Raw genomic sequence first — 27,480 nt, 5'->3', positions numbered from 1 at the left:
TTATGGAGGCTTTGTGATGAGACCCCATGTTAGTTACAGCTTTTTTCCCCTATAACAACAAAAAAGCCCTGGTGTGGAGCAACTTAAGAGGAAAAGGGTTTATTTTAGCTTTGGCTTTAGTTGTTTGAGGGGATACCGTCCATCCATTGTGAGGGTGGGAACAGGCATGGTAGCAGGAATGAAAGTTGAATGATCATATTATATCCCCAGTCAGGAAGCTGAGAGTGGGCAGGAAGCCATTTCCTTTCCCCCTATAAAACCTCAAGATCAGCCATTAGAGACTCACCTCCAGAGAGCCTGTGCCTCCGAAAGTTTCCACACAGAGCATCAGCGTCTGGAGGGGCTTATGTACAACCACAGCCAGACACACTGGGCCAGTTGGCACCTCTCACTGCTGCATTCACTCTTGATAATGCCTGGGAAACCACAGTGTGTCTCCTATTAAAGTTACAGTAATTGCTCAAAGCAAAACTTCATTCTAGGCTCTTAATGGATAAGACAACAGAGCATCTCCATTTTGTATATGCTTGTGTCACCGTAGAACTTTTGGATTTCCCATAGGCAACTTGTAAGTCCATAAACTCAGAAAACAGGCCTAATTATTATATCCTTATTTTATATACTTACACATTATAATTGATGTTTGTCACCCCCATTATAGAACCACATTTGGCTCTGAATATTTGTAGCTCCCTAGTCTGACTTTCACGAGACAGCTAGATGTTTTCTGGAAAACTTCAAAGAATGTGAATTATATGCAGGATGTAGTTCCTGGATGAGTAGTGGATGCTTAGGAACAAGCAGGCATTTCCTATGTTGTCATCTTTATAAAGTACCTATGCCTCTTCTAGTCAAATCTTACATGCTACCTTAGTGTGTTAAAAGATGCAGGTTTCAGACACATACTGTTTAATGCCATGAAGCCACCATGCCTGCAGGAATCCAAACCTATTGGAGTGAGAGTTGGTCAAATAGTAAACTATCCTGATTATGATGGTTTGTTCAATGTTGTCATACTCAGCCATACCTTGACTTGAGTCTGGGTCTAAGCATGTGTTTTATCAAGCATGCTCTGTTCAGTATTCTGTGATTAATTGTAGTGCCTAGGAAGAAGAAATAGGACTCTTCCTGGGGTTTGCTGTGCAGCCAGCCTATCCAAATTGATGAGCGTTGGTTTTAGTGAAAGATCCTGTCTCAAAGAAATAAGGTGGGGAGTGATTGAGGAAGAAATCCAATATTTATGTGGCCTGTAAGTGCCCACACTTGTACACATCTGTCTGCAGTCATCCATGCACATGCTTCCTCCCCACAAACCCCAAGGTATGTAAGGAACAGCATGCCCAGTCCCTTCAGTGGTTCTTCATATTGACTGTAGTGCTTCAAGAAAGGGTGGTCCTTTCACTCAGCTGTGCCCCTTTCCCAAAGGAATGCAGATAGTTAAACTATAGAGATGTGCCCCTTGCTGTTAGTACATCATGGCCTGCGTGTGGCGGTCACGTGACCACAACTTTCATTTTCACACTTAAATATCTTCAGACTTGTCAAAGCATGCTTCCTGCTTTCCAAATGTGTCGTACCAAGCTTAAAAGTTTTCAAAAAGAGCTTTCACCTAGCCATGCTTTCAAAAGGATTTGAAATCACACTTGAAGACAGTTGAAAGGAAAAAGTGAATGTTCCCTTTATTAAAAAAAGGTCATTTTGAATTTGAATTACAAAGCAATTGAATTTGTGATTTGAAGCAATTAAGAACACAACCAAAAGCCTGAAAAAAATAGACGTTTTGTTGGATATTTTATCAAAGAGGTTTTTATAACAACCATCATGGAATTTATATGGGTGATTGTAATTAAATCTGGCTTTATCAGAGTTACAGAGTTCAATTGAGAGAAGGGATCACGACCTGCTCAGGTGATGACAACAGACTTGCCAGGGGTCACCCTATTCAAGCCGCTTTCCCTCTCCACTTTGACTTATAGCATAGGGCAACAGCTCTCCTGGTTTATCTGGGGTTTCCCCCACTTGGAGCACAAGAAGTCCAGGACCCAGAGAATGTCCTGCCTGAGTCAAAATTACTCCCTGGTTTTAGGGATAGGTATGAAAAGTTGGAGGAAAACTCACACTCCTGCCCCATCTCACCTGCAACAAAAAGGACGTGGTCCATGGTCAGAAGCAGCCCTGATTCAGTGTGGCGGGGGTCCAGGTGGATCTCCTCCCATGCTCAGCCACTGGCACTGGCTCGCTTCTCCCCGATGTTCACTGTAACACTTTGAAGCTGGAAGGAGTATAGGTACATTGAGACCTGCCAGTGTTTACTGTGGCACTAAGTTCCATGCCGCTCCCTGATAGCAATGGGTACTTTTAAGAAGCAGAAATAACATGCGCCATGTCCTGCTGTTAGCATTATTAAAGAGCTAGAAATTCCAGCGGCCACCATTTGTGGAGGCAGGAAAGGCTCTTCAGCCAAAGGTACCCACCCTAGCCTCCTACTTTCCTTCCAGCAGAGATCCCCCCCAGCCCCTTTCAAATATGTGGCAGTAGCATCCTCTCAATGTGTGCTCACGCCTCCTGTTACAGTTAATGCAAGTGACACATGTGTGCTCAGCAGGAGGAGAAAGCCTTCATCCCATGTCGGGCATAGCCCCGTGATCTGGAATCTCTTTTTAAACTTGAGACCGGAGCAAAGCAGTGCATGGAACTGCCGCCTCCTTGCTGTATTAGCACCTTCAATTTCCTTTTAATTGGAGCCTATAATCCAGATTCCCGTAACTTCAAGGGGGAGGGGGAGGTGAACAATATCAATTAAGATCTGGATGCTTTCTAGGAAGTGCCCAGTTCAAAGAATACCTTTCTTTTCTTTTTTCTTTTTTTTTTTCTCTAAATGTAGTTTTGGCTATTCACAAAGCACATGCAGGGGCCTAATGAGCTCATCTTTGCCTCTGAGGTTTCACATTTGCAAACCATACTGCTGGGAAAGTAAGTGAGGTGTTTCTCAACCACTACTGTGAGCCGACAAGTTTAACGTACAGATAAACACTTGAACGGTCACAATCCTATAATGGTGCACAGAGCCTGCAAATACAGTATCTTCTCCTTGTTCAGGACATTCACTTCTCCCAAGAATTCTTTTTAATGTAGGACTTCAATTTGTGTTTAAGAACTAGTAAACTATAGCAGCTTGACAGGCATTCACACTTAATTCTGTGCATTAAACCAACAGCATTCTTTTCCACAAACATCTATTGTTAGGACAATGCTCTCAGACAGAATTTATGAGAAATGGAATTATGTTACCAAGGAGATAGCATTTACTATAATGAAGAGTAGATCCTAGAAAATGGCCCCTTTTACAGCAGCTCAGAGCAGAGCCACAAAAGCAATTGATTGGTCTTGGCATTTAGTCTTATATCAGCTGTGTCATCCATAGCTTCAGGAGTGAGGACACTAATCTAAAGTGACATTTCTGTTCTGGCGGGCTTTTCTGCCCTGATGAAAGCAATTACTTCATCCCTAAATGATAATTTGCAGGAGTTTCAACCACTTTAATTGATAATTTTTTTTTGTTCTGAGTTCAATTGTGCAGTGATTAGCTGATTTGGTAAATAGAAATTTAAGGTGTGAAATATACAAGCTGCCCCAAGGTAAAGTGCTATTTATTGGGTGGAGAGAAATTACTTGATAAAGCTGCAGGTTTTCCCCCCCACTATTATGGAGCTGCCAACTCTGTACGTTAAAGTTGTAGGAGAAAAAAAACTGAAGAACAAAACACTGCGGTTCATGAGACTTTGGGCATACAACGAAGCATGTGATGAATAGCTTGGTCTTGCTGTGGTTCATTCAAGGGTTATTTGAACCAAGGTGAACACTGGTTGAAAAGGGCTGGGCACAGTGCTCAGCTTCCTTTATTACTGTTCTAATGACTCATTCTGGAATGAGTCCTCTTATTTAAAGTGTTAAGAATGAAAAATGCTCATTGGCTAAAACCAATTAATTTAATTATTAAGTTCAAACATACACAAGACATTTTCTGAAGATGAGGGAAGGCATTCAGATGAATGCCTTTAATTACTCTTTTGATCTACGTTACCACAAGTCAAAAGGGTCATGATTACCCCACCAGAATATGTCTTAGCTTAAGCGCCATAGGCCTGCCTCCTGGTTTTGATACTTCTATCAAATGTTAGCAATAACAGATTTTTTTTGACACTGTTTAAAAGCAATCAGTTTCATATTTTCTTACATGTGGAAAAATAATGGTTATTTCACATGTTAAATGAGAAAAATAAAACAAGAATGAAGGTCAAACTGATTTAGCACATCAAACAGTCTTTGTCAGCCAAGCTTAATATATCCTGAGTTTGTGGAACAAATGAAATTTTGCTGCTGTTACACTTTGCTTCCAAACAACCATTACAACTGGTTTTATATATTGTGTGCGCACCAGACCATCAAACAGTGCATCTTTACTGACGTGTTGCTGCTGCGATGATCTACAGTGGCAATCTGCCATTTATATAAGGGCAAAATGTGCATCTATATTTAGTTGTGAAATTGGCCTATTATACTCCTGATGTTTACAGAGGCTAACATAAATTAATGATGACAGCTATGAGCAGTGCATTAGTTAAGCAGAAGAGTTCTTACCTTGAACTCGAAGGTTCCAGTTTTAACGTCTAGTTTGTACTGCCCCGCTTGCTTCATGTGCTAAGTGAAGATTTCTGAAATGATTGCCTTCTCCTGGAGAACTTAAAACTACTTCAGTGTGTGAGCTTTGTTGTTCTTGCTCCCGCCGGGTAATACTTGTCTGTCCATCTCTCCATTATGCTGCCTTGTATTTACATTTTGTCTAAAAGTGCACCCAGAAAAGTTTATTCTGCAGCAAACTATCTCGATTGAATTCTATGTGATGTCAGTGTGGAGAGGGCTGTTTTACTAAACATGATGAAGGGAAGGCCCACATGCTTATGGAATCCTTATTGTATATTTTTCCTGAAAGGCCTTCTCATTCAGCTCATGTCAGAGCAAGCGTGGGTACTGGAGTAACTGTAGATTTCACCATTAACTATGACCAGAGATCTGACAAGTGTGCAGGTGTTCAAAGGTTCATGAGTTAAAATGCTGAAGCCTTTGATGAATTTTTGATGGCTGCATTTTTAATACAGGTCTACCTTCTCCCTTTGAGGCTGCATGCCAGATTAATTGATAAATAGTAGGAGTCTGTAGTGCTGGGTTCTCCTAAGCAAAACAAGTAAAAATCCATAAAATCTTGCCTGTCTGGCTCCTTAGAAGTACCTTAAAAAGGCAAAAATTTATAGTTGTTTCCACCCCACCCTCCCTCCCCTACAGTGGGATAGCCAAACCCTGCCATGTTCTTTCAGAGAGGCTAGATATTCGATTGTAAACTTTACAGAAGGTGTTCAAACTGAGGTTTCCTGCTAAGGTTTCCAGGCAGAGGCATATCACTGTAGTGCTAAGGTCAATAGCAAAGGCAGCCAACACATCTACATTACAAAAGAGTTTGCAAGAGCATCTCTCTGAAGAGATCAGGGCAGAGGAAGACAGCATTGGCTTAGTGTGTTTTCCTCCTGCTCTTCTGTGACTGGTACATTCACTGTCTTCTTCTTGTTGTTGTTGTTGTTGTTGTTGTTGTTGTTGTTGTAGGTGGTTTTGTGGTTACTGTTGTTGTTGGCCTCTACAGTTGTATTAGTTCAGTAATAATTTTAGCTGTTGTAATGATTTTGAAACAAAAAGGAATCAGTTTTTGCAAGTCTAATGTTGATCATCCTCAAAAGATGTCACTTCTTTATAATTTATTGAATAAACATTGCATCTTTCCCTGAAATGGACAAGCAGCCCAATAAGTGACTGATACTCAGAGGCAGTTCCATGGGTTGGGATACTGACTGTGCCCTTCCTTTAATTGTGTTTTATTACTTCTATTTGCCCCCCATTTCTGTATTAAACATATCCTCTCTGACTTGACTCTCAGTGAGGAGGCTGAGGGGCCAGTTCATGCCTGGTTGTATGAGCTCTCCATGGTCCTGGATTTGTCTTCCTCAGCAAATTCAGATTTATGAGCTTTGGAAGATATTTTGAAATACAGTCTTCCTTCTGAAAGAGCCTATGTGCTCTTTGTGACTTAAAATTACTAAAATTACTGTCACCATTTAAGGTTTTCACTATGTGCTTTCAGATCTTCCTGAGTAACCTATTCATAGTTGTTACGTGTTCATTTTTATAAACGTACAAAGCTACTTTTCCTGCAGCTGAATACCTTGTTTTATTGTACTGAAAATGGGTGCTCATTGTTCTATTCAGGATTTTTGCAAACATCCAAGCTTGCATTGTTAATTATACATGTGTACGTATGTATGTGTATGCCTAATTAAGTATATCCATGGCCTATGATGGATAGGCTCAAAGAATAATAAATATTATATAGAAAAATAAACTTAGTATCATCAATAAAAGGGTATTTTTGACTCATGTTAATGAAAAGAGTGTCTACATTTTAAATGAGCATTGTGGGCATTAAAAGAATCAAACTATGCACGTGAGATTCAATTAATCTGGCATCACATATGTCTTATATAGTAACTATAAAGATTTAATTAAAACTTTATTTCTATCAAATATGACAAAGGTATATAGTAGTATCATCCTGTTTTACAGATAAGAAATCCAGAAGCATTAGAAGTGAGCTGTACATAGTCAATAAATAATAGAGCAAGGATTAGCAACAAATGTTTTGTCTGAGGATTCTGTGTTATTCTAAGAGGAACTGTAGGGCTTAGCTAAGTATTACCCTTTGGTAGGAGTGATTAGACCCATTTGACATTTAGAAAGTCACTTACTTATCTCTTGAAAAATTAACACAGAAACGTAACTTTGCACATTCTATTTGGTAGAAAATATATGTATATAGGATAATGGTGTCTTTTGAACTTATTTGTTGATCCTGTTATTTATTGGTGGTGGTGATGCTTGCTGCAGATGATGGGGCAGTCACCAAAAAAAGTTGATATTGTCACAATCTTTGCTAAGGATTAAGGGGCTCTCTGTTTTTTCTATCCAGAATCCAAATTGAACACAGTAGAACACTGGGAGGTTTATATTCCAGGAAGCAAATAATTGTAGATCTGAAGTTCTGTCATACTTTTGATGGCAGAGATTGGCATTGTGTTATTTTACTTATATACAACCAATCTATGCTACTTTTGTGTTTGAGAAATGCAGCCAAAATGTTTTGTCTAGAACAAAATATACAGAAACAAAGTTTATTTTAGGTTTTAACATGGTCCTTAATTCAATTTGAGAACTGATTATAGCTAGGCTCTACTTCATAAAACCGAGCAAAAGATTAATCTGCAAGCTGTGTTATTGTCTTAAGATCTTTAGTTTCATCTATTATACCAGAGTCTCAACAGCCTTTATAATCCTTTGACTGTATTTTATTGCTGTTGCCCTCAAAACCAATTACTACTTATTATAGACACAGTGCTGTCATTCTGAAAGTCTTCTGAACTATGGTGCCTGCATAATGATGTGATGTGGGAGGCATGGAGATCCTTTATTATTAAGATAATGACCAAGAGCATGACTTCAGTACAGGGGTATATTGTGTGTTAGAGTTGAGGAAAGTGGAGGTGAGAAAGTGAGAAAAAACAAGGAGGTAGGGTAGGTGCTTATAAGTCTCTCTCTCTCTCTCTCTCTCTCTCTCTCTCTCTCTCTCTCTCTCTCTCTCTCTCTTTATATATATATATGTGTGTGTGTGTGTGTGTATGTGTGTGTGTGTGTGTGTGTATGTGTGTGTGTGTGTGTGTGTGTGTGTGTGTGTGTGTGTGTGTGTCCCTGTGCATGGTGTGTGTCTTCTAGTAGCATTGCTCATCTCTAGCATGGAAAAGTAAGTGAAATACAATATTTAGGCAAAGTGTTCAGAGCTGTCAGTGTCTGTTTTTTCTCCTCCCCTGAGAGGAAAGGGTTGTTTCCCTATAAACCTATGGAAGCTATTAGTTGGTCTCTACAGTCTTACAGTTTGCTTTTCCTGATGGATTTTTTTTTACTGTTTTAATTAAACTATGTTGTAATATTTTGCTTGTTTTTATTTTAGCATAGACAAAATATTAAAGTCATATATATTTATTGGTACCATGTATAATATTCAACACATGTAGATATTGTATAACATTCAAATCATATTAAACATTTATCTATTTAAAACCTCATCATTTCTTTATGGTGAAAACTTTGAAAACACTTTCTTCTAGTTTTTTAGTGTGTGGTACTCTGTTGTATACACTCCTCACGTTGTATATGTGCAACCTTGCCACTGTATTCTTTATTCCTGGCCAACTTTCACTTAGTGCCCATCCATCACTTTCTCTGCTCATTTCTCCTTCTTCTAGCATCCCCAGCCCTCATGAGGATTAATTTTTCCCCTTGGTTTATTGACAAGCCTATTCATTAATATCAATTTCAGAATAATTGCTTAATCATCCACTTTGCTTTAGTTACATGGAGAAATTTCTAGTGTAAATATTAGGAATATTAATTAGATAATGAATGAATTCATTTATGATCATTTGGGTGACAAGGAAAATTACACATAACATCCATGTAAAACTACCTTTGAAATTGGCCTCCCCAGTTATTGCCCAATTGTAAAATGGGTCACTGATCCATGATTGACCATAACATGCTTTATTGGCATGCACAGTTAAACAAAACCATTAATTAGTTGTTAAAATTTGAAATTTTCTTATAAAAATTTAGATTTTTTTCTTATCTAGAAATGGCAGCACTAGAAGTCTGGGGACCCTGGCGGGCGGCTACAGTCACATGTTATCTCCTAGTTAGGGTTCGTCTCCAGATCCACTGGTTCCCATCACTCACTGATCGTCCCTTCCTTAACTTTAAAGGTCCTAAAAATCCCTGCTCTAGAACTCCATCACAGGCACTTACTGCTCCAAGAAAGTATCAGCTTACCCCAGCTGGAGTAGTATTTAGTTACAAGAACACAAGGAAAGAACAGCACTAAACTCTAGGCACTGCACCTTTCCCTGCTCACCTGTGGTGCAAAAACACATGCTGAAATCATGACAGCTGTCCTTAGATGAGCTAGGTGCATTATAGAAACAGGGACTTAAGATACTCTGGTTTAAGGTCTTAGCCCAGATCCTGGATACACTTATACTATATCCATCTGAAACATATAATTTTCAATAAGCCAATATTTGTAGGTTCTAATAGACTGATCAAGATGTTGGAAAGCATGTGGCATAACACATCTTTTCCTTACAAGTTAGTCATGTTTCTTTCTGAAGTTATCACCTGAATCATATTGCAGGACAAAAGTTAGTTACTTAAATGATTCAAAATGATAGCATTATTTGCCTCCTATATAATCATATATGCTGCTTGGGCTATTTACCCATCAGGCATCATGGCGTTTCTTAAGTTATGCAGATATTCTGTAAGCCCTTTGAGGTGTATGAAGAACATGCGTTTTTTCTACTGTAAGCCATCCATGGCTACTATAATGTGACTTGGCAGATTATTCTCCATTTATTATTTATGAAGAATGGAGCCATATTGCTGAAACCATTTTGATCTCTTTCTCTGGACTTCCTTATGTCCTTGTTGCTCTTTTATTTTACAGGAATTCAGGATATGGATTTAAGCACTTAAAATGTTTCTGTTCAGTAACTCAGATAGTCCCCAGTTAATTTATTACTTCCTTGGTGCTACAAATAGAACCCAGTTAGCCATCACTGGGGTCTGAGTTTGAATACATCGCTCATCAGATACAAAGCAGTGAGAATGACTCAGAGGAGACGGCTCTCCCACCAGACTCTCACATATGGCTTCAGTTGTGCCAGATCCTGCTCTCAGCAATGAGAGCACACTTCAAACAGAAATGCACATAAATAGTTAAAGGAAAATTCTGGGTCCAACCTGTTGCTTTCTCTGTGAAGTAACATATCTATAATGTCTGTGAATGTTAATAACTCAGACAGAGCTTATCTTTCAACACATCATTATGCCATCATGAGGTTTGGCTTTTGGGCCTTAGAAACAAGGGCTGCATCTCACTGTCTGGAGAGTTGGAGGAGGCCAGTGTTGTAACAAGCAAAACACGATTTCATTAGTCATAAGTGTGTTCGTGACAAGAGGTCACCATAGACATTACCTGAAATTCCTCTAACTATGGCTCTTGAATCCTGAATTCATTTTTGGTATATGTTGAGTGAAAAAAGTGATAGAAGTTAAAAAATCATAATCGCATATTCTAAACAGCCCTTTCCTACCTCTTTGCTTTCAGTTTACAAGCACTGAGAAAGGAGAAATCCAGAGACGCTGCTCGCTCCCGCCGGGGAAAAGAAAATTTTGAGTTCTATGAATTGGCCAAGTTGTTGCCTCTTCCTGCAGCCATCACCAGCCAGCTCGACAAGGCATCCATCATCCGACTTACAATTAGCTATCTCAAAATGAGGGACTTTGCCAACCAAGGGGACCCTCCATGGAACTTGAGGATGGAAGGCCCTCCACCAAACACCTCAGTAAAAGGTAGGTTTTAGGCCACTGCTTTGTCTGGATTATGGTGGTCTGTCGGTGTCTCTGGAATGAAATGTTCACCATCATCCTTTTTTCTTTTCCTGCATATCAAATCCTTTAAAGGGATACAAATGTGGAAATCTGAACTCTGCATGAGAAAGACACCATGTGAAGGTGAAATACATCTCTTCTATTTCAATTTTGTTTTCAAAAACTCTGTCTGCCTAGACGTTCTTTTACATGCTAAAAGACTTTATAGGAGTTAGGATGAAATAATTTACACGTGTGATCTAATTCATGTTATACAAATACATGCAGCTTCTTGACAATTGACGATGGGGATGCTGGTTAATTGGTGGAGCTAATGTGTCTTATGTTAAGTAAACAAAGACAAGAAGGGAGCAAGGCCCAACCAGGACAAGTGGCTTTAAATTAATGACTTTATTGACCTTGAAAATCAATCCATCTATTAAGTTTTTTACATTTCTCTATGGACACATTGGGTGAATGTTATAAATATAAGCAAGTTTTTGTTTTTTTAAGTCTTTGACATAGTTGTTGTGAAAATTGTTTGTAAATAGTAAGTCTACCCTCTGATGTTTAAATTCTAAAATGTTCTTGTTCTTTGAAACTCCTAAAAAGTGAGTGCAGTTTTAGCAATCTAATATGCATGGATTAATTGATGTATACATGGTATTGGCCACTGAGTTTCTTTTCTTAGTGGTATGCTATTCATAGTGGATGTCCTAAAGTCTTGAGGTTCTCATGTCCTCACCTTATATGCAGAACCTTTGCAAGCATCACAGACTGTTAATGGAGGGGGCAGATAATCTTTTTTGTGGGCAAAAGGCAAGTTAAGTTCTTTCTTTTCCTTAAGATTTGTTTCTATTGTTTTAAGTATATGGGTCTTTGGGAGGCTATGTGCATGTAAGTGCAGGTGCCCTGGGAGGCAAGAGGTATTGTATCTCCCTGGAGCTGGAGTTACAGGTAGTTATCAACTGCCCAATGGGCTGGGGACCAAACTCAGGTCCTCTTAACTGGTGAGTCTTCTCTACCTCCATTTCTTGTCGGGGGTCAGGGAGAGACAGGGTCTCGCTCTATAGACCTAACTGGCCGGGAACTCGCTGAGAAGACCAGGCTGTCTTCAGACTCATGGAGATCTGCTTACCTCTGCCTACCACGTGCTGTGATTAAAGGCTTGTGCTACCATGCCCATCCAAAATAATCCTTAGGTGATTGCATATTGCCACCTACCTCTGGAAAAGTCCTTGTAGCTTTGGCTGTGTTTGGAAAGTTGTTGAAAAGAGTTCTGGTGAGATGCTGGAACCTGTTTGAGTCTGGATCAAACTGAAGGGTCAGTTACGACTGTGACTATTTGTCCTTGCATGCTAAGAGTTGCCATCACTTACTTTCAAAATCCCTAATCACTAATTGTGAACTTAGAAGCTCTCTAATGCTTAGTGTGCCAAAGTAATGCCACAACAAGAAAGCCTTGTTGGATACCTGCATGCAATTATTAAGAATAATATATAAATTTACATTAAGGTGGTGTACTTAGGGATATATGAAAAACAAATGAGTTTTGTATGTAGACATGGTTCTTTAAGATCTATGGCATTTCTAGCTGCCAGAATTTTGGATGAGGAAGATAGACTCCATCTTTACTTAAGAATTGTGCTCTTTGGAGAAAGGAAAGTTGACCCAGAGTAAGAAGCTGCTTGCATTTGATACGAGCTAGGAAAAGGAAAATGAGTTTTTGCCAATGGAAAGACACTGAGTATATCAACCCCATGCCCAGAAAAAAATTGGCCAGTACAAAATGGACTCCATGTTTTTGTGTGATTAGTTTCTTATTGCTTGCTTGTTTGTCTGTTTTTATTCTCTTTTTCGTTTTGTTTTGAGGTTGGATGGGCAGGGAAGTGGTGAGATCCTTGAGGGAGTTCAGGGAAGGGAAAAATGTGATCCAAATAAATGAAAAAAATTCAATAATAAAAAGACTTGTGCTGGTTGAGAGAAGATTAGAGTTTGGGTTCCTTCACATTCCTTTCCTCCAGCGCAGGGTTGACAAACTTTCCTAATAAGGAACTTAGAGTGAATATTTTTCACTTTGCAACCCATGAGGCCATGCTGTAATACTGTGAGAACACACAGCAAAGGTACCGCTCATGGGTGAGATGTCAACATGACAAAAAAAAGTGAGCGTACATTCCTGTTGGCTTGTTCTGCCATTCAGAATATAGATAGCAACTTGGTGACACACTAATGCATGTTCTAGATGCCACAATAACCCTTCCATTTCACAAAGGCTTTGCATATGATTCTAGTACATGTATGTTAGATAAATTATTTACGCTTGCTCAGGCATGATTACCTTCATGTTTCCTTAGAACAATGTAAAGGAAACTGGTAAGTTTAGTGAGACAGAAACCACACAGTGTGAAAATATATTACTTAATTTGATATAAGTTGATGGACTGGACTTATTTGTATTTCTTTAGCATAATTATAATTTACTTCCATTTCGAAAGCATTTAAAGAGTAAAGGCTTTCTCAGTAGGCATGGCAGCCAAAACAGAAACCAGAATGATGACTCTATTGCCTGTTCATTCTGTTCCTGTATGATGAAGCAACTTACTTTTGGAATTATGGTCTATTTCAGATGTAAACCTTCAAATCATATAGAAACATTGACTTACTTTACGTAGATGAGAGCTAAGTTTACAATGAGTTCTTAGCAGATCTAAGACCAGAACCCAAGAGTTCCTGACTTCCTGTCTGATGCTCTGTCACATATCATTGCTATAAACAATATTCACTTTGTGTCATCACTATCACACGTTCCGGGTGAGAATTTTGTCAGGCGTAGACTATAACTACTAATTGATTTTTCACTGTGTGGCTTTCAGTCAGCCTAGCTTCGTAATTACCTGTTACGATTAAGATGGATAAGAAGCTAAAGCGTGGTCACATCTCCCATGGGTGCCACATTCTGTGCAAGGCTGGCACGTACCACTGATGAAGAGGGGGAGGTTGGGGAGCCGGAACGAGAAAACAAGTCATCTTAGTTAATGATGATGGTACAGCACGGAATTTGATACAGGTACACTGTGAGTAAACTTGCAACAAAGCTAGAACTGAATAGAGGAAGTCAGTGACGTCATCCTGTCTACCTCTGGCTCTCCCATGTTTCTAGGATGTATGAGCACTTCCTACAAGCTGGCTCTGCTATAGAATATGTGCACAGCTTATTGCTTTATTCTAGATCCTTAATGCAAAACTGCTACTCATTCTGATCAAACAGCCATGAAACAACAACATCAAAAGAAGTTCATTTTAATTTATTAAGGTCTTCCATGTTGTGCCCTTGAAGAAGTTCATATGGATAAACAAGCTTATATAAATAGCCTGCAGCATCCTGTGAAGTGCAGTTCATAATCTGACAATAAAACCGACAGACATTATACTTTGAGCCTCTCCAAACAGCCTCTTGAATAAACCTAAAGGCATTTTGAAATTTATATGAAAAGTACTCGCACTATGTAGGCAACATTTTTTAATGTGATGAGTTGATCATGCTAATAATTAAATTTCAAAGCCGAAATTTAAATTTGTCCCACACAACTATGTAGAATTTTAATCATTTTAATTTGCTGCTTCCAAAAGGTCTTTCACTCTGCCCTGCATTCATCACGTCTTTTCTTAGCAGTCTATAAAGGCTGATGAGTTTGTTGTGTGATGCCCATTGTATACAGATTATTACAAGTTAGGCTTGCAGCGAGAACACTCAGGTGACAGCGTGTAATATGTCCTGAGTCAATTACTTCATGGAAATGCTATGTTAAGCAATTGGAAGGCAACAGATGGTTTTTTCTATTATTTTAGAAATATCTGTATTGTTATAGGTACAGATCAAATCTACAATGAACATTATGCATTATTCACGAAATGACCAGGCGTTCTCGGCAGTGTTTCAGCTAAATAACCGATGATTGTAACCTTTAAAGAAATCTCATTGTGGTGACTGTTGGTAAATCACTTCTCCATTCATAGTAATCTCTATTTAGAGGCTATCTAGAAACCATTACATCTTTTATTAATCTTAAAAGCAATAGCTGCTGATTTGACATTTACTAAAACTAGATAAATTTTCTGTCTTTCTAATATCATGGACTTCAGTCAATTTTTGGAGTATGTCTCCTGCAACTCAATTAATCTGGGAACATTTGCCATTGTACACCTAAGTTTTATTTCAATTCAAACATTAGAGATTTTAAATGATAATTTGCCTGGGTGTGTGTGGCAGCGAATGATGCTGAATATGTAAAATATATGGCAGCCTTAGTCTCTGCAGAGGAGCAATTGGGAAACATGCAAGGCAACTGCTGATTAAAACCAAGGGAGACCCTGGAGGAAGAGCTTTTCTATCTTTATGAAATTTTACTTCGCTGGAGGCTCAAGAGATGCTTCATCAGTGATGAGCATGGGATGCTCTTGCAGAGAAGCCCAGTTCAGTTCCTGGCACCCACAGGGCAGCTTGCAACCATCTGTAACTCCAATCCCAGAGGAGCCGACATCCCCTTCAGCTTCCATGTGAGCCAGGCATGAATTTATTGTATAGACATACAGACAGATTAAAAACACTAGTGCACATAAGAGAAAATAATCTAAATCCTCATTTCGTAGTTTCAGGCATCTACAGCAAATTAAGCTGTACCTGTTTCTGAGAGGAGAAACTGGCAGGGCTCTATTTAAACATATTATCTGTCCTTATTCAAATGCCACACTCATATGTAAACAGTGGTGCTTAGTGTACTCATTTCAAGTAATCACTTAAGGTAAGGGGGGAAGGTTAACCTCTTGGATGGCTTTAATCATTGCTACGATGGTTGTTACATCCGATGATTTAATGCTAGGTTGTTCCCTAGCTGACTTCGCTTTCAGGAGATGTGTGGGTTTCTAAGATGATCTGAGTGATATGTCCTCTTAGTCTGCACAGCGGGGAAGCCTTTGCAGTTCCTGCACTGGCATTTTGGTATGTGCTTGACATGTATTGGCTTCTAGCAGGTGACATTCATGCTTGGAGACAAGGTGCACATTCTCCTTCCTCAGAAACCTTGCAATAGGAGCCTTGTTATTTTGATGCTCTGCGCTTAGCCTATGGCATCCCTTGTTGTTGTCGTTGTTGTTGTTGTTGTCGTTGTCGTTGTTGTTGTTGTTGTTTTCACATAGGCAAGGGTTTCAGGACCAAGACTGAATTCTACATTTTGAGTAGAAGCTTCCTTAGAGTTAGGCAAGTAAGTTAAAAATGGAAACATGGCACTTACTTGGCTCTTGTTTGTGCCCCATCATCCTCCAGAGATTGAGGGACTCATTCTGGTACCTAGTTCCATCTGCCTCAATCCTAAGTTGCTTGTGGCACCAAATGGAACCTCACCCAGAGGCTGAGTTGCCAATGCTTATTGCTGTTTGAGCAATGTATGCCTGGTCTTAGCCCATGGAAATAAAATACTGTGTGACTGTTCTCAGGTGTGCCTCCACGCTCCATCCTTGTCTATGTGTATGTGAGACTACTGTTTCTTGGAGGAGGTCATCTAAGGACTAATCTTTGATTTGACTTGATTCATGATTGGCCAAGCAATATCTGCATTGCCCTACCTGGCCAGGCACATCCTCTCATAGTGGGAAGAGCAGGATGCTTGACAAATGGGAGTTTAATGATGCAAATATATCTCTGTAAGATTCTTTTGGAGTTTCACACTATCAGACAAGTTTTTCTCTGTCTACATGTGTGGACTCTGATGTATGAAATTACAATTTAACATGGAAACGTTAGGTGCCATTGCTAGTTTCCTGTTTTGTTGTTGTGTTTTGCTATATGCCACTGTTTGACTCATTGTGTGGTTGAGCAGCCAGATGTGCTTCTTAGTTATTTACAGGGAAGAACTGGCCTCATCTTCATAGTGCAGTGGTTCAGAACTGGTGTAGTGCCACTTATGCCCCCAGAGCTAGGCAAGTCCATGGCCAGTGACATTCAGCGGACCTCTCTTGGAAGCTACCATGAAGAAATATGGCTAAGACATAAATACAAGATAATAAATAAAAAACCACAGGGCTTACTAGATTATTTTACCCCATAAGGTTAGTTCTTGTGCTTTATTCTTTCCTTTGGGTTTGTTTTTGTTTTTTGTTTTTGCTGAAAAGGAAAATTAGATATGGGGTGGGGATATAGAAACATGAGCACAAGCCTGAACATCCACTGTATGCCTTCTCTCCGCTGTCATCTCATTTTCCTCTGGAAATGTCAAAGGTTGCAAGCTATCTATATATGTTTTTATATATGCTACCTTTAGTCTGGAATGTCCTCTTTGTAGGAACACACACACACACACACACACACAAACACACACACACACACACACACACACACATCATCATCATCATCATCATCTCCTCATCTAGTACAAGTGCTATGGCTCGCATTCCCATAACAAAAGCTAGCAAGAGAACACTAGAGCACATTCATTTAATCACATTTTATGTAACCCAGGAGGCCTTCAATAATGAAGCCCTGAAGACATGCAGAAGACTATTCTCATGTCCAGGCTCAGTGAGGACTGAACAATGTGTGTGGATGAGACTATATGGAAGGGTCTGTAATAAGACGAGGGACATGACTTAATTTTTAGATTCTTCTGGATACTTCTCAGCCCATCTGATGAACATAGGGCATAGGGAAAGACACCTGCCACTAAGAGTCTTTGGAGACAAAGAGGGGAATGAAAGTCAAAGCAAGCATCTGCTTTCTAAGGCTTTTCTAGGCTTGCTCACATCAAAGTTCTGTGCTTTGAGAATTTTTCCTGGGCTCCCCACAGCTGGGGAGTTTGGTGTGTTCCTGTTTAGCTTTTGATACCCAGCTCAGATGTCCCATTCTTACATGAAGTTCTCTTCTGCCTGGATCACCAGCCATTCTGCGGAGCTGGCTTACATGCTTCTGTAGCTTTGCTGTTTGCCTATAACTTCCTTTATGTACCTGCCTGTGGATTAGAGAGCATGAGCTCACTGGAAGCATGGTCTGGCTCCTTGTGTCCATTTTAACACCTAAGGACACTGACTTATACCTGGAAGAGCACTGAATCTTGTTTGAGGATTAAATTGTAATAGAGATTTAAGTTTTCAGACTTAAATAGCAGTAATGAAATGCTATGTTTGGCAGGGGTGGGCAGGTGAAAAATCACAACATTGGAAGAAGGAAGTGGAAAAATAGGAAAACCGGAGGAAGGAAGATGGGGATAGTGTGAAATAAAAGGAAAAGTAAATTGAGGTATAATGCACAAATGAGAAGGAGTGGAGGTCCTTGGATGGGCCCTTGTCCCATAGCCTCACTCTCAGATGTAGAGGAAGGAATTAAAAATGCCAGTCTTAGAAAGCCCATGAGTTCTAGTGTGTAAGCTGATGTCTCCACCTTGCAGGGTTCCCATTTCCTAGAGAAAGAAATATGAAATCAGTAAATAATGACATGACAGCTTTTTATGAAACTTAACGAGCCACATGACCTGTGATATAAAATATCCTAGACCTCAGGTTTGTACTCTATTGTTTTTTTTTTTCTCCAGTCATTCTAGCCTGGGTGATTACTTACTTTCTAATCCTGTATCCACATTCTGTAGAAAAGATTTATCAATTGGTAGCTTGAGTTATATTCTTCTGAGATGGTTCAGGCTTCTTGATGCTGCTTATTAATATTATTGCAGACCATATGCTTTCAAGTTTCATGTTCTGCTAGCATTTCTGCCTTTCATTTTACTTTATTCCCCTCTACATGAGGGTATTGTGTCTCTAGTGGGTCATAGACTCAAAGAGTATGGTCAGCACACATGCACACACAGAAATCTGTGCATGTGTGCACACACACATTTTTTTTCACTGAAATTGTTCAAATTCATTTTGATCATTGAGATGTGGACGCACGTAATCATTACAAATCAGAGCCAGAAAACAAATCACAGAGTCTTGTAAGAACGTGACGCTGACTGGCCAGCACCCTAGGACTTCACATACTTTTTATTCGTTTTACTTTCTTGGCAGAACTTTAAGGCACACAACTTACATTCTTTACCACATCCAACTCGCTTTGAGAAATCTACTGGTTCCTCCTGCTGATGCACTGTGTCAGTCATGGCATCCTGTGGCACTGATTATGCTGTTTGCTATCCACTTATTTAGGACTTTCAAGTTTCTGTGCTCTGGTCTTTAGGACTGGGAAGTCTTTAATATGCTTTTGTTAGCCCTATAACCTCTTGCAGCGCATAATATATAGTTTCAGCACTCTGCAGATAACAGTATTTCATGAGCAGAGCAGAGAGTCACCTCTGACTACTTTGTATGATTGAAATTGTACTATGGCTTTAATTTTCCAAAACTGATTCCCAGATTCTGTGCATAAGTCTCATCTGTGCCTTAATAAATATGTGGTGACCTCTACCTATGAAAACTAAAGTGGCTTTGAATACTGATTGGCTGCAGCTTTTCACATCCTTTCTGCATCTGTATTATGTCAGTAAAGGTAGAACCTGGGCCGGAAAGGAATGTAAAGAGAATTTTTGGTTCTATCATCTATAGAAGCTATAGTTTTATCCCCCAGTTGTTTGGATAAGAAGAAATTGAGAGAATGTAGAGAGAAGCTCAGTGATAAAATGGAGTGATTAATGATCAACTGCCTGTAACTCTTTGTTTCTGGGTATGGCCCCACTCAAGTTTCTCCCCTCCATCTTAGCATGTCTACTGATGTCACTGCTTGGGTCTTATTTGGGCAGCCATATTGTTGTAGTAGAACGTGGAGCTGCATTGTCATTTCTAGGAGATGCAATCTCACAGTAGACTTCCAGGGCCTCTGGCTCATAACTCCCTCCCCACTTCCACAATTTTCTCTGAGCCTGAGCTGCAGGAGTTATATTGTAGACAAATCCATTGTGGCATGGTACCCTACAATCAGTTGTCTGCTCTAGTAATGACTGCTGAGGGATGGAGAATTACTCTTCCCCCCCCAGGATGAGACCCTAGCGTATTCAATACTAAGTGGTCAGTCATGATGTCATATGTATGTACAAGCAATTCTAAATCGACTCAGCAGTTGTATTTGTACACTCATGTATATGTGCGTGCATATAAATGTAACAGTAATCAAAGAAAAAAAGGGAAAACAAAGTGAATCATGAAGTTGGTAGCAGAATTTTGTTCAGTACATCTTCCTGCATGATGGAGGCTTTCTGTTTGACCTTGTTACGACTCATTGACATCTCATCTCTGCAATGACAATACATGCATATATAGGGCTCATGTGTGTACCTGTGGCTTAGCCCATAGGTTGCCAGTCTCTGTCTATGACATCTGAATAAATAGGGACCATGGTACTTTTTCTTAATAAAAAAGAATTGTTTCTTATAGGAATATTAGTAATAATTGTACAAAGTTGATTCATATTTAAATGTGTAACAATGACAACATAAGGCCTGGAATATTCAGCAGCAATATTCTGAGTTGATGTGTGTTAACATACCTGCATACTATGATAACCAGTAAATAACTTGTGCTCTAGCCAAGGGTGTGGTATTGACATATATTTTGAATTAACCATGAGTGTATAAAGTTTTCTGCACTTGAGGTAGCTTGGCTTATTTTGGCTTCTTATGCAACTTAGTGTAGTAAATGATTACAATGGGCTTATTGAGATAGTACTCTCTGGAGATTATTAGAGAAACAGGATAAAATATTATATGTGAAAACAGATTTTTTTCTTTTTACTTAAGTTGTATATAAAACAACTGGTTGACTGGGTTAAGTACTTTTGACTGGCCTCTCCACATAATTTATTAGTTTTCTTCTTAATTGAACTGGTTGTTTAAAACCTCATGTGACTGTAGCTATCATGAAACAATTATTAGGAATAAGACATTTGGAATTTGTTCATCAATAACCCAGTATTAGAGCTGGGGTCGGTACAGTGCCCAATTAGTATGAAAAATTCTTGGGTTCAGTCCTGAGCACTGCAAATAATAATAACAATCGTTATTAATATGACAGTAGTTATTATTTATAACTAAGTTATGTCTATTATAATCGTAGTTATTATTACTATCCCTGCAGTGTTGGGGATCAGGCCCAGAGGCTTGCCTGGGCTAAGCAGATACTCCAGCTACATGCCTGGCCCAAGACTAATGCCATCATTATAACACTGACTGAGATTGGCAAAGCTAACCTGATCTTTTGCAGATAGAATCTCACACATTTCTAAAACCATGCCAGAATAAAGAAACACGATTGAATTAGATAGCAGGATTTAACTTTAGCAACTTATTATATTCAATAAATCAAACATAGTCTGCAGGTACTAGCTCCTGTGGTCTTTTCCTCGTGTCCTCTGGGATCTGCCTTTCATCAGGCACCAGCCAAATGCTCCATGTGCAAACGCTACTGTGTGAATGCTTACAAGACATCAGCATGCAGTGAGTTTCTTATCCTAGCTTCCCAAAACATTCTAGAAACAAAACAAAAATTTGGTAATGTCTGGTAATTAAAGCACATCACTCATATATAATTTTACAGTTTGAAAAATAAGACTGTGTTGAATATCAGCACTGATGATAAAAACAGACTGTGTACACAGTTTGGGTTTTATATAAATACTTTAAAATATTGGCTTTCTTCTGTAAAAATAGATGAATAGTATCCAGGTTTTTTTTTAAACAAGAATTTTAGCATAAAAGCAAAATTGCTTTCATTTTCCATGTTGAAGTTAGGCATGAAGAGAGCATAACCAAGTGTGGAAAGTGCAGCATATTCTAGGGAGACATGAAGGTAGCAGCCAGCCTGGAACACAGGAAAACCTCACTTGGGGCATTTTTGGAGTGGGGGTATCGAAAGTGGCAGGATGATATTGGCTTAGCTGACACCTGACCCAGCGTGTTTTATTGTGCCTACTGTTGATGCAGAGCTACTGAAGGTGCAGAACCATTTGTTAACAAGTTGTTCGGTGTGTACTCAGTGTTGCTGTTCATTGGGCAAGCAATCTGAGACAGCAATAAGCTATAGACTCCTTCTCAGTGGACAGTCACTGCACTTGTTGCTATGTGAGCTTTTTCCATTGGAAACTGAGATCAGGATAAGGGGTCCTCTGTAGGGCATCTTTATTAGTTTGGATTATTAAGATATACACCATAGTCTTGCTGGCTTAATGAACACATTTACCATTCTGGAAATCTAGAAAAACTAAGATTGGGGTGTGACATGCTCTAATTCTCAGTGAAGACCAACTTTCTGGATGATGTGGATTGGGTTGGGAAGACAGGGAGGTAAAGAGAAATGATGGATCTCCTTTTGTACCATCTTAGGAGTAGTCATCACATTCCTGAGAGTACCACTCTCATGGCAACTGTTTCCCATAGCCTCAACCTCCACATACCATCACACTAAGGAATTAATCCCTTAACATACACTATTTGGGGGAATATCAATTCAGTCCACAATACAAAGAGATTCAACTGCCTATAGTAAAGGCACAGTCTATATACCAAAGGCTGGAGACAGCGCTGAGTATCTGAATGCAGTGTTGATGCCTAGTCATCTCAGTGTGTCTTCAGAATGACTCAGCGATAACAGGTCTTTGTTGATGGAACTGGGTACTCTTGATTCCAGATCTCCACATTGTGAACACGTTGTGTTGGGTTGTATGTTTTGTTTTACTTCAGCCCTCTTTTCTGAAGATTTGAATCTGAGGCTCAGACTGTTTGAATATGCCTTCTCTTGCCGTGGGCCCAGAGACAACTTACTGGAAGACTTGAATTTGTAGATGAATTATCAAGGGTTATTGAGGCTCCTGTTCCCAGGAGGATGGTTGCATCCAACATGCACTATTTAAAGGGCACTTTAGATTCTAATGTGAAAAAAGTAGTAGCTTATAACATAAATATAACACACACACATATACACATATATAAACATAGAGTAGAGGAAATTTGGTATCTCTTAAATGGCACAAGTAACTTAGAATGTTAAACTATTTTAATATTCAAAATAATAATATTTATGAAGCTGCTTTACGAATTGTTAGTTTGTAGGAATTTCATTGAATTGATAAGAAAGCAAGATTATTTAAATAGTTGATGCCTAAAATGCAAAGACAAACTTTTTGAAATAATAATGAATATGCAACACTTTTCTTTCTGATGAGTGGCTAAATAGAAGTAATCCTACCTTGTGTTTTAGAGTATCAATTTTCTGTTAGTGAAATCAGATAAGGGAAGATATTATTCATATCAAAAGAATCCTAACTGACAGAAGACAGTTTTTATACTGGGTCTGAAAGATAGGAAGCATTTTTGACTACATATGGGTGAGCATATTTTTAAAAGTATGTATGGTACTTTTTCGATGAAAAAGTAATAACTTTCTAAGAAAAGTTTACTAGAAGTTATATTTTCAAATAAAAATATTCAAAGTCTTAACTTTAGGTACCCACTGGTGCTATTCAATTTGTCATGCACCATAGAAAATGGCTTGGTGACATTTAATGAGAATTGGGGCCCTGAGCTTTGAGTTGAAATTATGAAGGCTTTTCCTTGCAAACTACTGTTTTGAGCACAATTCTGTATATTTCTATTATCTGAACATATCTCAAACAACTAACAGCATAAATCACACACACTACAGTTTAAAAAGATAAGCCCACAACTTAATGAAATATAATCTACTATCTGATTTCTGCAGCCCTTGCTTTTTAATAGACCTAGAAAAGGCTGGGGTAAAGTGTCTTTTTAAAATCTGAAATCCTAATACACACAGGTTCCTCAGCTCCCTCAAACTCAAATGTAGAAAAGATCACCACAGAGAAGGAATTCCCATCCTGGGAGCCTGAGAAGTTAAATGGCCCAAGTTCAAGGGCAGCCCTGAAGCATGGTGACAGAGGCAAGCTGCCCCTGCACGCAGGATTTGCACACAAGTCACTGCAGGCTGTAATTGAGAAGGAAGACTAGACGGCGTGGAAGTGAATGGTTTGTGCATCCATTTCATTTAAATTAGTACAAAGGGAGGGAACAATTCTGTTTCACATGTGAAGTCAGTCATTTCTTGGGCTGCTAGCTTCATGTTTTAACAGAACAGCTGTTCTGTACAACGTGGCTTTCTGCAAGCAGTATTTCCACTGCTAGAAAAGTGGCAGTCTGCCAAGAGAGTGCCCAGACCAACCCCTAAACAAAAAAAACCCTTTTGTCAATGACTCTAATAATTTGTACAATTGAGGAAAAGGGGGGGGGATGTTGCACAGTCTTTGCAGATGTGCATTTATGATGCTATTTTTAAGCAGGGCTGCACGAAAGAATAGATTCATACAAATTGTAAGTTGATCATTCATTTTATGCATTTGGCTTCTGCTCCTGCTAAAATTTTATTCTGTGTAAAGAAAACACAGCCAGCCTTGAAACGAGGTAAGCTAGGGTGTGACAACAGGATGGAAATTTTCATTTTCCAACCCATGATGCCTGCTCAAAAACAAAGTGCTCTGGAGTCTTTTTCCCACCCCAGCTAAGGAGATAAATACTAGTTGCTGGGCTTCCCACAACAGAAAGTTGCCATCCTTCAGCATTTTGAGGAAATAAACCCTTAATGATCCTGCGTTCTTTTACAGCAGTCCATTCTCTGAAAATGAGTTTAAGTGCTGAAGGAAACGCCAAAAGCATTTGCACAACCAGCTCCAAATTAATATGTGTTAATTCTCTGCAATTTAACATCAGAGACACCATGCTGGTTTTCTAGTAACCAAGCCGGGTCTAAACTCAAGATACATTGTCTACACTCCGGTTACTTAAAGCTTCAGCAATAGATATTTTTAGTCCATTGATGGAGCTAAGAAAATAAAGTGAGTTTTATAAATCAATGTCCCCTGGAAAAGAGTTCTCAAACTTCTACGGGCAGAGAAGGTCTGATCAAGTCATCATCTTTAATCTTTATCCCGTATTATACTTGATACATATGAGAGAATTATAACATTTATCCCAGATTATAAAAAATAAAAATATATTCTGAATAATGACATGAAATTTGCTACAGACTCACTCCACAAGGAAGAAGGCAGAACGAAGAGCACTGTGAGACTCTGTGGTGATGGTGTGCCACTGATGAAGTCTTCATGGCAGACACCTCTGGACTCTGAGAGTCCAGCCCCCCCCTTTCCTTTTTGTTGTTTTCCTTGCAGAAGACCCTTTTTCATAGTCTACATAGCTGCCAGAGTTATTTGTGCTATTGAACCAAGGGTACTTGTACTCTCCTCGGGATGCACTCCCCTGTGATAGCTGCATGCTCCTGCAATGGCAACGTTTTACATATACTAATGAAGAGGCACAAATTATGATAGGAAGTTCCTAAAACTTCATGTCTCATATTTCAAATTGTTGCTCATATGTACCTCAAATATTTCTTGAGTTTATTAAGGGTACACAGTGACAACTATAATTCTTGTCATCTCTGCTTGTCTGCAAGTGAAGGTCATTGAGCTTTGCAAAATGAAAAACCACAGACCAAAAATTCATAGAGTGTTTTATAAATGTTTACAAATTGTATCTTTTATATATTAGAGAACTTCTCTATGTTAAAGATTTCTGTGGAAATGAGAATTTAGTAAAAGTTGTTTTCATAAAACAGTGGATACTTTTCCCCAAATAAACATGTATTGTTTTAATTTTTAGAGAAAAGAAATAGAGCTATATCTATAATGATTTACGATATGAGATGACCACTACTGTCCATCACATCACGGTACTGATCATTCTTTATAACTCTTATACATACATGTTATATTTTCTAAATATACAATTATCAGTGTGGTCCTTGAAGCATACAAAGACTTTTGAAATTAATTGAGTAGGAGTACATGGAGAAATATTGCATGTCAATTGTCCCATAGTTGTATAAGTTGTATAAAATGAATATTGTCTTTTCCTTTTGTATGCCAAGTAGTCTTTATGTATTCGTGACCTTTTAATGCAAAATATAAGTGTGAAAAAGATTGTATTTAATAATCCTTCTTAATGGGAACACAGATGCTTTCTATGCTGATAAGTTTTGCCAAACAAATGCATCTAGTTTGATGCATGTTCTATGTAAAAGTTGAGGTATGTTAAAGTCCATTTATTGCGACTGACTTCTATTCAAAAAAGCAAACCACACTGAATAATTTTAATAAAATTTTATGTTATAGCTCGTGTTAAATTTTTTTATAAAGACAACTGCTATGGACTTAGCTACCATGCCTTTTGCTCTCATCCACCCTTATATCCTAGCATGTTCTAGCATGTTATCTCAAGGTGGATTGAAACTGGCACAAAGACAGTTTCCTGGGTTGCAGACCAAGCGATATCAGTGCCATTGTATTTGTGAGCCTGGGAGTAATTCCACAGACTCTTCCCTGCACCTGACTGATGATTTTAAGGGGACTCTGAACAGGGAAGTATGACCACCCCTAAAACCTCATCCCTAGCATGGAGGGTATTGTCTTGACCGAGCAGATCACTGAGCTACATTGACACATCTGATCACTCATTCATCAACCTACATTATTAGATCATACTTACATCATACACTAAATCTGTTCTTTTTTTTTTTCAATGTGACATTAAACTACGAGACGTAGACAGTTTTCCTGATTATCCAGCACCAGAGCGAGAATTCCTCAGGGTCATCATTTTTTTGTTGAACCCATTCTTCTTCTTCTTCTTCTTCTTCTTCTTCTTCTTCTTCTTCTTCTTCTTCTTCTTCTTCTTCTTCTTTTTCAGTTTGAACTTGCTTTTGACCCATATCTGTGTATAGCCACTCTTCCTACAGCGAGCGAGGAGGAGTGTTGGTGGGCGCAGCTGGTGAGACCTGAGTTTCCAGGCTGTCCCATAGTTCCCCTGCCTTGGTAACCTTCTGCCTTCCAGCCTGGTTTTTCTCTTCTCTTTCAGCTCCCGGTCTAAACTAAACTATTCCTTTGAGGTATTACAGTTCGTAGTCTTGTTCAGGGAGTTGCGGTGCAAAATTATCCAATAGTGGTAACATTTTAAATAACAACTAAGAAATGCTCACAAGAGCAGACCATGTGAATCAGATGTTTAAGTCCAGGATTCTCTGAGATCTGAATGCATCTTTTCAGTTTCTAGGGCAGGGAGCATTGACCAGGGGAACACAGAGTAAAGAAACTCACTATTGCATTGTGGGTCACTTCTGCCCCGCTAGTGTTGGAAGCCTATCCATATGGAATTTGCATGATGGGCTGCTGCCACTGTCAGTCACTTGATTTGCAGACTAAAGCCAATAACCTTTCAAAGGTTATCAAATCATGACAAATCCCACAGCAGCCGAGTCTCTTAAAATGGTTATTCGTCAATGATTTGATATTCTGATTTTGAACAAATCTTGCTCAGCAGCTTCCTGATGTTTCCCTCGGTAAAGACCACAAGTGCTAGCACTATAGTTTGTAAATGTTACCAACAAGTGAGTCCAGAACCCAATGAATTAGTTTCGTGATGACGAGGTTAAGGGAAACAAATAGCCTGTAATATAACTAGAGATGTGCCAAAGTGGAAACTGAGGGGCACGGCCCTGATTCGGAAGTGTATCTGGTGATGCTCAGTGTATTTGGGCTGCGAATGAGCTGATTCGATTTCCCAGTGTCGGTCTGCATTTTAGTTTGCTAATGATTTCATTTTAATGTCACCGTTTAGTTTCATACTGATCAGTTATACTGACAAAAAGGAAGAAAAGAAAACAAGGAACCTGTCATCAATCATTCATTTAATCAAGTGGGGAAAGTAGATAAATAAACATACTGAGTTAATTATTCTTCTGCATGTAATGATTGACAATAAAGTTAATTTATGCTGGTTTTAACCCTTTAGCATCCTG

At 39.0% G+C, this 27,480-nt stretch overlaps 1 protein-coding gene across 19 annotated transcripts in view; it reads left to right on the top strand.

The window, feature by feature from the left end:
- NPAS3 (neuronal PAS domain protein 3) overlaps positions 1-27,480 on the top strand; it is an 836,020-nt gene that overhangs the window by 247,549 nt on the left and 560,991 nt on the right. For 10 of the 19 annotated variants that reach the window (XM_084791792.1, XM_084791793.1, XM_084791806.1 and 7 more), the window contains one exon: positions 10,319-10,563. In XM_084791792.1, the coding sequence (XP_084647918.1) occupies positions 10,319-10,563 (245 nt within the window). Of the gene's footprint in view, positions 1-10,318; positions 10,564-10,674; positions 10,726-27,480 lie in introns of all 19 variants that reach the window. The other 9 variants (XM_084791790.1, XM_084791807.1, XM_084791802.1 and 6 more) reach the window with 1 other exon arrangement.

This window comes from Acomys minous (genome assembly GCF_964271855.1).
Source record: "Acomys minous genome assembly, chromosome: 8".
NCBI classification, from domain to species: Eukaryota; Metazoa; Chordata; class Mammalia; order Rodentia; family Muridae; genus Acomys; species Acomys minous.
This window is presented reverse-complemented; position numbering and strand designations above follow the sequence as displayed.